This window comes from Colius striatus, chromosome 4 (assembly GCF_028858725.1).
Source record: "Colius striatus isolate bColStr4 chromosome 4, bColStr4.1.hap1, whole genome shotgun sequence".
In the NCBI taxonomy this organism is placed as follows: domain Eukaryota; kingdom Metazoa; phylum Chordata; class Aves; order Coliiformes; family Coliidae; genus Colius; species Colius striatus.
The window spans coordinates 52,673,353-52,687,693 of NC_084762.1; the positions used below are offsets into that span (position 1 = coordinate 52,673,353).

A 14,341-nucleotide genomic window follows, 5' to 3' on the forward strand; every position below is an offset into this window, starting at 1 on the left:
ATTAAACATGAGTGTTTATTTATAAGCCAAAAATTTAATGACTAGGAAAATGAAGTATTCCAGCCCTCCAGAGTTATCTTAGTGGCTATATATTACAATAGTGTTTTAATAGTGATTTCCACAGATCTCTTATAGAATATCAGATGCTGTAGGTCTTGCACAGTCTTAAGAACTGTACCTCCCTGAAGCCTCCAACCAGTGAATGGGAATACTGAAAAACTGGCAAGCATTTAGAAAAAATCGTTTTGGACAATGGGTTTTTAACAAATATTTGGCTCTTGCATCCTCTCGACAACAACCCCCTGTCCTTTGTAATTAAAAGAGGAAAAAGAACCCCCGTTCTCCCAAATAATTCTGCTATACAACTGTCACTTCCCGTCATACCTTATGGTTACTTTTTCTGCAAATACTACCTGGTTTTCTTCTCAGTTCCTTTCAGAAGTCACAGCTTTAGCCACCGAGTCCTGTTACTGTGGACAGAGGCTAAACATACGTCCCTTTTTAGAAAGTGAAATTTTTCTGCCAACCTTTGGGTATTCTGAGAGACTATATGAGTTATCAAGCGATCCCAGGACTCTTAATCTCTAATCCTGAAAACAGATGTGCCTAACTGGAAGCATACTAATAATCCCTGTAATGTTATGGGTTATTATTTAGCTTAAAGTTTTAGGCATTTGAAACATTAATATTTGCATTTTTAATATGTTTAAGTTTAAGGATTTCATTTTTGAAGTGCAGTAGTGTAGGAGGTATTTCAGGGATGTACTAAAGCGAGTCTCTTAGAATTGTGAGTAAGGAAGTGAAAGGTGTATCCTTTGGTGATTCACTTCTTTTATACCACTAGTCTAAAGTGCTCTGTGGTGTAACGTGAAAAACAGGCTCAGTGGAGACACTGCTATGTCCTGTCTAAAGGCAGGATTTGTTGTCTGGTATGTAAGTGAAAGACAGGCTGTAGCTGTTGTCTTAGTCATTGGAGACCAGGGAGCAAAAGCACTACATGATCGTTACTTTTCACACATTTGCAGCAAGTGCTTAGTGGTAGGTTCTTTTTCAGTATGACTGCACTCGGCCTGTTGATATCAGTTAGATATGCTGCATATGAAAGAGATACGACAAACTGTATCAGATAAGCATCATGTTGTCATCCAGTTCAATCTTTCCTCCTGTCAGGAGGATCGATGTGTGTAGGCTAATACAGGTGTCAGTTAATCATGCTGGAGGATGATAAAATTCTGGAGTATAAATATTAATCTTAGCATTTCTCTGTCCAGCTACACCAATCAGTAATTCCCTTCATTACCTTCCTCCGACTCCTTTAAGAGACAGATGGTGATTTTAGCAAGTCAATCATCTCATTAAAATTATTGGTTTTCTCCTTCCTTTAGATTCAGCTTTCAAAAATTGGACCACCTTTTATCATCAAGAGCCAACCTGTTTCTAAACCAGAACCTCGAGTTTCCCCGAGTACATCGGTCAGCAGTGGGAGAAACACAGGGGCTAGAACTCTTGCAGATATCAAAGCAAGAGCTCAGCAAGCAAGAGCCCAAAGAGAAGCTGCCGCTGCAGCAGCCGTGGCAGCAGCTGCGAGCATAGTCTCTGGAGCAATGGGGACCCCATGCGAAGGTGGGAAGACAAGAACGCTGGCACACATCAAGGAGCAAACAAAGGCCAAGCTGTTTGCAAAGCATCAAGCCAGAGCTCATTTACTCCAGACTAATAAAGAATCAAAGTCTCAGTTCAGCTCAAAGGAAAGTACCTCATCTCTGGAGCTACCAACGTCTACTGACACAAAGATTGAAGGTTCTACCGGTGTCATTATAGTTAATCCTAACTGCAGGTCCCCTAGCAACAAGTCTGCTCATCACCGTGAGACTACCGCTTTATTACAGCAGTCACTTAACACAGCTACATTACCAGAAACTGCTACTGAGATACCTGTGCACAGTTCTGATGAAAATATACCTATGCCACAATTGTGTGAGAAAATGATTTCATCTACCTCTACTGAAAGTAACAGTGTGCCAGTGCTTTATAATAAAAGTTCAGTCTCTGTGTCTGTTTGCAGCACTGCTATGTCTGGAGCAATTAAAGAACTTTCTTTTGCAAGTTCTGTTGATAAATCCTCTGTTTTAATGTCTGTTGACAGTGCAAACACAGCAGTTTCAGCTTGTAATATGAATATGCTAAAAACCATCCAAGGGGCCGATACTCCATGCATAACTGGTGGACCAAAATGTCTTGATAACAGTAATGTACCAGTCTCCATAGACAGCACGGTCTTATCAAACGCCATCGATGACAAAAGGCTGCCAATACCAAGTAGCGGTGCAAATAACGCAGTCTCCAGTCACTATGCCACTGTGCCAGCCTCATCTATTGCCAGTAATTTGCCAAATCATCTCTCTGGTAGTTCTGTACTGATTCCCCCGGTGGGGACTACCAACAGATTTTCTTCAAATAAGATAGCCATAACTGGGTGTAACGAGCAAAGCACTGTCTCCGTTCACACCACCGTTAGGTCAGCTCTGAGTTGCAGTGAGGCCCTTGCAGCGGCAGATTCTGTTGCGAGGCCGCCCATGTCAGTGTTTACCGGGAACATGGTGACAATAAGCTCTTACGATAACACTACTAAATTAAATGCTGACCTCTTAGAAAAAAGCTCTGGAGCGCGGAACCGAATGGATCTCTCTGGCAAATCCCAGCCAGTGAGCTTTACACATACTGCCATGAACAGGTCTATACCTTGCAAAGTCATTGTTGACCACACTACAAATCTAAATTCCAGTCTGTCACTTTCTTCTTCTATTGAAAATGCAGAGAACAGCATCGACCTGCAGAGCAGACCTATAAGGACAGAAGCTGCCTTACAAAGTATAGCCTGTCCTCAGGTGTCTGTCATAAGCAGGCCTGAAGCGGTCTCTAATGAAAGCCTTGAGCACAGTTCCGGCTTTATCACTATTACAGCAAAGCAAGACAGCAAGAACTTGCAGGCAGGTTGTTCAAGTCTCCGAGAAGTGCCTCTTGCTCCTCCAGATAAATTAATTGAGGTGGTTACTCCCAGCCAAGGCTTTGCTGAGCAATTAAGAGGCCCTTCAGCGTTTAAAAATGAAGCAGATGCTGCCTGTGCCAGTCAGTATAACACTAGCAATAGGATTTGTTGGCATGATGAAGAGGCAATGAGTACAGACCAGCCAGTGGTCAGCCATCTTAGCTCTGGTAAGCATAAGGAATACGCAGAGCAAAACTGCTTAAAAAACGTCAAAACCGAACCTTCCAATTACTCGCAAATGTCAGAACTTCAGTCCAGGAGTCTTTTGGCAAGCATTGCCGTCCCTGTTAAATCGGAAACTAATGAGTCTGACAAGTGCTTCAGAATGGACACGGAGGACTTTACAGGACCCGAAATGGCTGCCCAGGCTGCAGAAATCGCCACGAGCACGCAGCCGCTGCAAACCTCCAAGACATCCATTGCAGACTCCATGGAGGACTCCCTGTCCCTGACAACAGAAACCCTAAAGAGAGTTTCCAGTGCTGGGGGCTCTAGCTGTCGCTTGTCGTCAGTGGAGGCCAACAATCCTTTAGTGACACAGTTACTGCAAGGCAATCTGCCTTTAGAGAAAGTGCTGCCGCAGCCCCGATCAGGAGCCAAACTAGAAATTAACAGGCTTCCTTTGCCTTTGCAAACTACCTCAGCATGTAAAACAGCAGTATCCGAGAGAAATATTGTTGAACATCCTTCCAACTCTCCCAATCCAGATGGTAAAGGATTTACAGCAGGCGGCATAGCCCCGCTACAAATCAGAAAGCGTGAAAACCATCCGAAAAAGAGGATGGCCAGGACTGTAGGGGAACACACTCAAATTAAATGTGAGCCTGGGAAGGTGTCAATGGACGCAGATGTTAAAGTGGCTCCTTGTGTAATTAGTTCCAGCATGAATCAGCTAGGGCATGGTCAGCCATTTAAGCAGGAGTGGCTGAACAAACATGCCATTCAGAGCCGAATCGCTCACAGCCCAGAGATCAAGCAGCAGAAGAGGCCATTGCCTTCATGCAGTTTCCAGCAGAGCTTATTTCACATTGATAAAAATGGCAGCTTTCACGCAGAAGCTAGTACCTCACATAGACAGCATTTTTACCAAATGTCCATGGCTGCAAGAGGCCCCATTCCTACGGCAGCTTTGTTGCAAACTACTTCAAAAGGCCCACCTGGCTGCAGCGCATTTGCTTTTAGCAGACACCTGGAACAGAAGGGCTTGGGAGATGTGAATATTTCTACAGCAGCTCACCAGCTGAGGCTAGGAAGTGTGTTTTCCCCTAATATTCAGATTAAGGAAGGTGACGACGTTGCCAGTGCCTCTCAAACTCTGCAGAGTAAAACGTTAGTGCATCCCCCTCCTCCCCCTCCGCCGCTGCCACCTCCTCCCCCTCCTCACCCAAATGCAGAAGTCCCCTCTGATCAAAAACAACCAACAGTTACTATGGAAACCACTAAAAGACTTAGTTGGCCTCAGCCAGCAAGCATCTGTAGCAATATAAAATCTGAACCTATTTCTTTTGAGGAAGGTTTAAGCAGCAGCTGCGAACTGGGCATGAAACAAGCTTCCTATGATCAGAGTGAAGTGAAAGAACAGTTAAAAACGTTTGCATTAAAAAATGCAGATTTCTCTTCCTATTTACTTTCTGAGCCACAGAAGCCTTTTACCCAACTTGCTGCTCAGAAAATACAGACGCAGCACCCACAGCAGCAGCAGCAGCTCTGTGGAAATTATCCAACGATACACTTCGGTAGCACAAGCTTCAAAAGGGCAGCATCTGCAATTGAGAAATCGATTGGGATTTTAGGAAGTGGCTCAAACACTGCCACAGGCCTGTCTAACCAGAACGCGCAGATCCCGGTGCAGAAATTTGCTGACAGTAGCAATGCCGATGAACTGGAACTGAAATGCTCTTGCAGGCTGAAAGCCATGATTGTGTGCAAAGGCTGCGGAGCCTTCTGTCATGATGACTGCATAGGGCCTTCCAAACTGTGTGTAGCTTGTCTGGTTGTACGGTAGGAACCGAATCAAAGATGCAGTATCCCTTACCAGCATGGGAGAGCAGGACAAAGAAGCGGAGAAATCGGAACAGTTTAGGACACTAATGAGTTGCAATTAGTTGATTGATTTTTATTTTTTCATTATTTTATGGGGTTTTATTCTTCCACGTGGTGCTTTCAGAATTTGGTTATTTCTGCCTGAGTGCTGTTTTCGAGGAAGAAGAGGAAACCTGTAGAAGTAGTTTCAGAAAAATAATAATAAAAGAAGATAACCTTGTTACTGAAGCTTCCATGAGCTCTCTTGCTGTGCTAAAAAAAAAGCATTAGTGTATGTCATTTGTAGCTTTTATTTATTTGCACAAAGTGCAGCACGTGTTTTTCTCCACTTTTTGATGGTTGATACAAGCTGCAGCTTAAAGATCAGTGGAAGAATAACTCTGCAAGAAGTGGAGTAACTATGCAGAAAGAATAGCACACTGAGTAGTGACTGGTTTGAATGGGGCAGCGGCAAAGTGTGGGGTATCGACCACCATAGTTTCTAAGTTGGTTTGCAGTTTTTTCTGCCAACGGGGTTGTTTTCTCCAATTGAATTTCACTATCTAGGGCTCAAATATAGTCACTTCACCTAGCAGGGAAAAAAAAAGAGGAATTTAGATTTTTAGGGGAGTTTCCTTCCATGCCTGCCAGGAACTGTGGAATCAAATCTTCCTCATCATCTCTTCTTGTTGATTCCTTGAGAAAGATTTATATATGCGATGGGTTAGTGGGACCAACACTGGAATCACATTGGCTTCAAGAGAGTCTGGAGAAAGTAACTTCTCTACTGGGGATTAGAAAACTCTTTTCCTATTTCCCTCTCAAATATTCTTTATTTGTATTCATCTCTCTAATCTGTCCAATTGCTTTGTCAGTCCCAAATATATATAGGTAGGGTCAGACACTTATATAATAAGTTCTGGATTTTTAGCCTTTCTGTGGCCTAAAAAATATGCGTTCTTGTAATGAGTGAATAAGGAAAGAATCTAATTGCGTTACTTGTTGAATATTAGATTATCAGTTGTTTTTCTTCTTATGTGAGCTACTCTATTGAAAAAACAGGTCAGCATTTTGCCATTTAAAGTAATTCTTAGAATTACTTACAACACTGACTTTTTTCCTCAAGGGAATTTACGCCCCTTAATCTACCTTTTAGAAGTTTGAAAGCAAAAAGGCATTTTTTTAAAAGGGATACTGCATCTTTAAAGTAACCTTCAGTATTTATCCAGTACTGTATTTACATTCAGGACTCTAGCTGCATTCCAGATGCACAAGCGACCATAACAGCAGAGAAGAAAAATGGTAATTTTGGGGCCCTATTCACCTAAAAAGAAAATATTTTAAAGGGATAAAGCACATGCAACTGCTGGGGAGATGAAAATACCCTGGGGTTTTTTTTACTCCCACTTCAAGAAGACAAAATGTGGATTGCAAGTCATCCATCTGCCAATATGTGGTTGATTGGGTCTACCCAAATGTCAGCATCAGAAAGAAATGTTATTTTTACCATTACGGTAGAACCTCACTAATCCGAAGACCTTTACAGACTGCTCAATAAAACTGGTTTTCCTTCCACAACTTTTGGAGAGCAACATAGTAATAATGTGTGAAATGTAATAGTGCTTGGATTTTGTGATGAATTTACTGTTGCATTCTGAAATCTTAATATGAATAATAGAACTACATTTAAGAACTACATTTAGTATATTACACGTTACACTACAGTTTTTTAATATCATCTTGGTTTGCATGCTTATTCATAAGCTGTAAACAGTCTCCCTGACAAGGACGCATATTAGTGAGGTTCTACTGAATGGAGAAACCACATTTATTTTCTTGTGGGACCATTTTCACAGACATGGTAAATGCCATTTATTGTCTTAAAAGTGAGATGGAATATCTGCAACATAACATTCCTGTCATAGGAAGCTCTACAGTGCACCTTGATGTTCTCTTTTATTGTAATTAGCAACATATCAATATTATTTTGACACTGTGTGGTACAAAGGCCATTTATAATTACACTAAAAAATTTGTTGCTGATACAATAATATATTTTTTCTATACAAAAGTGCTCCTTAGTGTCATATGTGAGTTAAGAAATGGCTTCTCAGCACTTTGAGGTCTGCTGGTAGGGAAATTAGCCAGCCAAGCAAAAACGTAAAAGTAACTGCATGAAAATTAGCATCCAGTGCTACGCCAGCTGCTGGCAAAACAGTGACTGGAACATACTCATGAGTAAGCATGAGTGTAATCAGTTAACGCATATCAGGTTCATATTTGAGGAGCCTTTGTATTGGAATTGTATTGCATTGTATTTATACTTGGTAGAGGTAGGCTACTTCTGTTTAAAATAAAGCGAGCAACCAGTCTTGGACTTCTAATAACCTACGTTTGTATAAGTCTGCTGGGAATCTTTATTTCTAGCTCAGGTTTTCCTGTCCACAGCACATAAGTCGATATTTGTTTGTACTTGCATCTCAAAATACTTCTTGTATTGACTGACATAATACAGAAATAAATTCCGGCCACAAAACAGTTTTACTTTGTTTGAAAGGTAAGAGTGTGACTCATGTGATAGGTAACTCATTCATGTCATATCATCATTTTTGTATCAGGATTGCAACTTACGTATGTAGGGTCGTGATAAAATGTTGTTTCAAATGGCATTAGACTGGATGGTGCTATGTTACGTTATGTAACCGACCAAACTCTTCCACAGTGCAGCTCCACTGCATTCATTCTTGAGTCATTGGAGTTGCAATGGGAACAAATTTGAGCAATTAGTTAGCAACAGTAGTGAGGTGGCATTGCAGATTACAGTTTTAGGGTATTAAAATACTCAAAAGCAACTGCAGTGATTTAGGAGCCTGACTGAATCCTAGTGTGAAAAATCTTGCTTGGTTTTTGCTGTCACACAAATGCTTGGGAGAGAGGGACCAGTGGTCTTCAGTAAGAACACAGTCACATTTAGGAGTTAATTTTGAAATCTTTCTTTTTTTGTTTAATTGTCCAAGTTTCAGGCCCAACATCATTGTGTTTTCTAATGACCATGCAGTTTGCACCATGGGGTGTTAATAGTTAATGCACTGAAAAGTGGTGAAAGAATTGCTTAAGAACACACTGCTCTGTGTTTGTGTGCACGTATGTTTGTGTCCCAGTGTCCAGAATGTATAATTTACCTTTTTTTTTTCTCTTTTTAAATCTCCAAAGTTGTTCCCCACTCCTATGCCTGGAGCAGCACTTTTGGGTGAGAGGAGGAAGCGCTCTTTTTTTTTTTCTTTCCTCCCTCTTTATTGTTTTAATTGCATACCTGTGAGATATGCAGATAATGTTAGGGCATTTGCAGTGTGTGTGTGTTTGTGTATTTCTATTCTGAAGCAATTTTCCAAGCAGAAACTCCCTTTGAAATAATGTTTTAAAAAATGAACTAAGAAACGGTGAACTGGATGCTCCCTGTTTGCATTTTATTTATCTGCTGAGGTCTAGTACATGAAATAGTGTTTAAAAGACAAGAATAAAGATTGAGCCATAAAGCAAAAGGTATATTCTCTGTACTTACTATAAACTTTCTTCTTGAGGGTGGTGCATGTTGTCAGGGTAAGCTACAGAACGTGCAGATGGTTTTTCAGGGCCCTGCAATTCCTTGCACAGTTTTTAAGCTGGTGCATATGGTGCTTTATAATGCAATTTCTGACATAAAATTACCTTATGCTGCACCCCCTTTCCCTTATAAACACACGCACAATTTCAGAATCGTTATTGTAGCCTCTGGTTTAGCAGTTTCTCCAAGGTGTGGTGAAGTACCAGGATAAACACTCAAGATGAACTGATAAGTGTCACCGAAAGGGATCATTTTAGCTGACACAAGTGAACGGCCCTGCTCCGAACACTGAATGACTTCTGCAGTCTCCTGGCAGCAGCGCAGCAGTTCGTCTTCTGTGGCTCTGCAGAACACTGGGGGGGAAGCAACAAAGTATTCGGTGGATTAATCATGGACCTGTGTAGCTAAATGTTTCTGAATCTATAAAATCCTGTTGTCTTTGGTCATCATGCTTTGTCACTGTAAAACCAACGAAAAGGAAAAAAAGCATTTTTTAGTCTAATTTAAGGAGCTGCTTCTTTTATAGCACATAATATTTCGCTTTGTACTATATTTGATAGTTAAAGAATAATTTAGTCCGTAGAATAACTTTGTTGTATTTGTACTGTTCATGAATGTTACAAGAAAAGTGCTTTACTTTGTTGCCATAATTCTCTTGTACTGCTGTAAAATATTTTTTCTGCTTTACGGAAACTTAATTCACATTTTCAGTACAGGGTTTTTTGTGTGTATGTATTTTTTTGTCAGTATTCCGAATGTTTACATCTGTTTGACATTAGCCATTCTATGCCTTCAAAGGGCAGTATTACTCCTGCAGTATAACAGCAACGTGAAATCCACTCATACCTAACGTGCATGAGAAATACAGATTTATTGGGGAGACCCCTAATGTGCATAGATATTTTTTTTCTATCCGCATCCATTGAAGTGAATACCCTCCTTCAGTCCTCTACCAAAGAAAATGCTATTCCCACAGGACAAGCTTGGAAAGTGGTTCTCTGAATTTTCAGAAGGGGGTGTAGTTGGTTTCAGCAGGATTGCTACAATTTAATGCTGTTATGCTTTGCTTTGTTACCCCGCCAGATGAGACTGGGTGAAACAAGCATTTTAGCAATTTTTTTTGTTTTGAGACAGTGTTTTGTTTAGAATTCAGGGATCATGCTTTCTTTAATGGTGCTGTTTGTTTTATTTTTTTTTAAGAAAACAACCTTTTGTTGCCTATAGAAATGACCGTTCACAAAACCATAACTTAAATAAAATAATTTGTCTTCATAACTTCTCTCTTTTCCCTGTCCTTTTTCCCTTTCCTTGTCCCTTGAAAATACCAACTTGGGCTTCAATATATTAAAATATTCTGAAAAAAATAAAGGCATAAAATAATATTTGTCATTTGTTTATTTCTTTTATGTTCAGTGCCTTAGGTAGGAGATCCTATTCAAGTACGTCCATTGTATGTCCTGGTTGATGAAACAGGCACGCGAGAGAAAAATCCTTTGTATAGGATTTTTCAATTAAGATGGTGTAAGACATAGTTTGAGTGATTTCTGATGTAACTCAAGTGTTAATCGTCTAATACTAGTGAAATAAAACTAGGTATTTTATATTAAGATGATGTAAGTAGAATAGTTTGTGAATGAAATTGATTATACTGTTCTTGGTAGTTGATGCTGGGTGTATTTTAGTTCTCCACCTGCAACCCCAGAATGAGCTTAGCAACAACAATGTAGGCATATACCTCTGCTTCTCCTCATCCCCTCAGCAGAAGAAATTAGATGTTCATGATACGTGAAAGGCAGCCAGACGAAATGATACTCCTCAACCAGTTATCTCTTGGAGACTGGTATGCCTTCCTGAAATGGAAGTTCAGTAGCCATTGTATTTAAAATTAATGTGGGGTTTTTGTTTTGTTTTTTTTTTTTTAAAAAAAGTTTTCATGACATTACCCTGCAAGGAAAATTTTGAGTACTGCTGGTTAGGGCACAAGTGTTAGAAATTGGGCAACAATAGCGTTTTCATAGGCCTCCATAGGAAGAGCACATCCCAAACACCCATCTTTCGCCCAGCCTCCTGTCATTATTAATTTCAGATGTGGTATTATCTGAGGGTGTTGTTAGCAGCGGATGGCAGCTCCCTCTGCCAGAACCAGTACAAATCCGGAAAGAAGGCAGTACCAGCCTAACCTATGTAGTGTATAATCTGACAACATATTTTTCATACTCGATACCCACCTGGCAAAGTCCCTCCACTAGTACTGTCATGGAGATTATTTAACTGATTTCATCCTAGCTTAGGTATTTAGTTTTGCATGGGTCTGTGCCAAATCGGAGATCAGCTCTGCTTCTGCGAGTAACAGATTTTTTGTGTTTGAGGTTTCTTTTTACCGTTTTTCATCGAAGCAATGCAGCGCAAATGAAACTTGTTAGGCGCAGCAAGCGTTGTGGCCGTGAGCCAGCGCGGGCTGAGGGCGCCAGGCGCGCCGGCAGGTGGCGGCGGCAGCAAAGGCTGCGGCGGCAGCAAAGGCCCTTGCGGCCGCCCATGCTTTCCCCTCCCTCAGCGCGGGCGCAGCTAGCACGGGCCCTCGGACCTTCTCTTTCCCCGAGAAGCCCCCGCCGCTGCCACGGACCCTCAGCCCTTCTCATTCTCCGGGAAGCCCCCGCTGCCACGCGGGCCCCCGGCCATTCTCCTAGGCTCAGGCTCCAGTTGCAGCGAAAAGAAGCCTTCCTTCCCCTTCAGCCCAGGATTTTGGCTTTCATAGAATCATAGAATCATTTTGGTTGGAAAAGAACTTTAAGATCAACGAGTCCAAACACGAACCTAATACTGCCAAGCCCATCCCTAAACTATGTCCCTCAGCACCTCATCAATGCACCTTTTAGATATCTCCAGGGATGATGACTCCATCACCTCCCTGGGCAGCCCATTCCAGTTCCATAACTCTCGGTGAAAAAGTTCTTCCTAACGTCCGATCTAAAGCTCCCCTGGCACAACTTGAGCCCAATTCCTTGTGTCCCGTCATTCATTACTGGAGAGAGGAGACCAACCCCCACCTCACTACAACTTCCTGTCAGGTAAGTTTCAATAGGGAGGTTTTGATATAAACCAAGCCCTGAAGAACACGAATGATGCCATCTTCCTTTCCTGCACTCACTGCTGAGCTGTGCAGTCTGTAGAACTGATGTGCCAACACATTGGAAAAAAATTCTTCCCCAGACCCATTCCCCAGGGCATACTTTATTTCCTGCCATTTTCTTTGCTACTCATGGGTGCAGAGGGACAGCAACACAGTTCTTTGTATTAAGGTGCTTCACAAATAAATATGAAGGTATTACCACCACTTGGTGTGCAGAGGGTGTAGTGTTACTAAGCCTGGCCCTTGTGGGATGATGTGGCATCAGGAATCCTGATTTAGGATCCTGCCGATTATGCCAGTTTGGATCACAAAGAGAAACAGTATCAAAGATATCAGCAAAAGTGATTTTACTGTGAATTTGTAAAAGTGTAGCATAACAAAGTTTGATGGCAAGGCTGTATTACTCACTACCATGGCAGAAACACACAAAGGACAATTAATTTGTAATTGGGTTTAGATGATTTCACAGAAATGCAGAGTAAGGGAGACCCTCCTGCTGAGTCACAAGGCTTACTAAGCTCCTAATGATGTTTAGGTGTGACTAGATCCAATCTTAGTCTCAGGCTTGGGCAACAGTTTGTGTCTAATGGAATTAGCCCCATAGATTTCATTAGTATTAATTCAGCATAGTATCAGTCACTTACTGAGGATCTATTGCGGGTAATGGATCTCTACATCTTGGGTAAGGAGCGATCTACTAGTCTCTGGTAAGGAACCTCAGACCTTGAGAGTTGTCCCTGTTCAAAGAGAGAGACCTGGCATTCGGTGCCTTTGCAGTCCAGGGAGAGCTCTAATTGGGCTCATCCCGCTATCAGTCGTAGGTAAAAGATCTTGCTTCGAGGAGCAACCTTGAGCAGCATCCCTGCTCAAGGAGAGATCATCAACATGCCACCACACTACCTAGCAAGGAGAGCTCAAAGAGAGCACACGTAGGCTGTCGTATTTATGGGATAAGCTAGTTGGCTGTCAGATTGCATATAGTGAAAAAGAGGTGCATGCAACTACTTGTATCCACAATTTTCTTTGTTTCTTTGTTGCTTGATATGTGAGTCTTGGAATAACCACCCACTTCTCATATGTTGAACATGATCTGTGATCCAAGCTCAAATGTATTGGTGCTCAATGGGTCACTGTTCATTTGCAGGTTTTCTAGAGGAGTTTTTGGCCCACCTACAGCTCAGACCTTTATCTTATTTGGAGCCTGTTACCTAGTTACTGTGAGTTTGGTTAAGAGGATTTGAATGCATCCATTACTCATGGTTTACAGTTGAAGGACCACCGATAGCAACTCCATTGAGCACCACCACGTCGGAGATAGCTTTCCATAATAAGGAAGTTAGGCTGTCACAGACATTAATACCGGATGGTACCTGCTTGTGGAGACAGAGAACAGCTGTATTTTAATAGAAACAGAGACATAGAAATAAAGCAACACTTGTTGAGATAGTTCAGAAATCTGGACAGAGACACTCTACAAATACTTAGCAGTCGTTGATGAGAGGAGTTCGTTGTGTCTTAATTAAATGACAGACATTTACTTTTAAGTACTGAAGGTTCATGCTCACAGCCTGTGAGGTGCCTGTTGACTCACCAGCAGTGATGAAATTAACAGTTGTTTCACATATCCGTTGGAGGAAAATACCTGGAATGTACTTTTTGGAAGCTAGTAACACCCCGGATAAACATGAATTTCTGTGTACAGGTCACCTTTCTAAAGCCTTTCTGTTCTGTGTCATCTGTCCTGGTCTCATAGAGCTTAGCTCAGCCCTTAGAGTCTTCATGTCTTTCCAACAAAAGCTGAGGGCTTTCTTACAGTATGTCTAAGCATTCTCATGCATGTTCCACCAGGGCAAAAAACAGTCTAAGATCCCAAATAGAAAAAACACACCTGAAAAGAAGATGAATATATAATATATTGGACAGTTAACTTCTATTAATCATTCTCTGCTGAGTCAATAAATGGTTGTTGATATTAATATAAAGCAGACACCTTTTTTAAAAAAAAAAATAATATGGAACCCTGCTGTAAAGAGACTTTCTTGCTTCTGATTCTTTCCTGACTGCTCAGATCCATCCTGCAAATCACTTTTTCACATCCCCTGACTGTAAGCTCTCAGCCCCATATCCATTGTACAGAATCATCACTACTGCTCTTTGCAGTTCTGGCTTTTAAAGGAGCAAATCTGTGCAATATTGGAGATGCTTGTGTGCAATGCCTTACCCTTCACTCATTTATGCATTGTTCAGGGGACTGGAACATCTTTCATATGAGGAAAGGCTGTGGGAACTGGGGCTGTTTAGTCTAGAAAAGAGGAGACTGAGGGGAGATCTTATTAACATTTACAAATATCTAAAGGGTGGGTGTCAGGAGGTTGGGACATCCCTTTTTTTCTGTTGTAGCTAGCAACAGGACAAGGGGTGATGGGATGAAGCTGGAACACAAAAAGTTTCACTTAAATATAAGAAAAACTATTTCACTGTGAGGGTGATGGAGCAGTGGAACAGGCTGCCCAGGGGGGTTGTGGAGTCTCCTTCC

The 14,341-nt window shown here is 41.5% G+C and overlaps 1 protein-coding gene across 1 annotated transcript in view; it reads left to right on the forward strand.

Annotated features, from left to right (window-relative positions):
- The window catches only part of ASXL3 (ASXL transcriptional regulator 3), a 136,512-nt gene extending 131,458 nt beyond the window's left edge, over window positions 1–5,054 (forward strand). Inside the window, exon 13 of the mRNA XM_061995876.1 lies at window positions 1,386–5,054. Within this exon, the coding sequence (XP_061851860.1) occupies window positions 1,386–5,054 (3,669 nt within the window). The remainder of the gene's footprint in view (window positions 1–1,385) is intronic.
- Window positions 5,055–14,341: the final 9,287 nt, after the last annotated feature.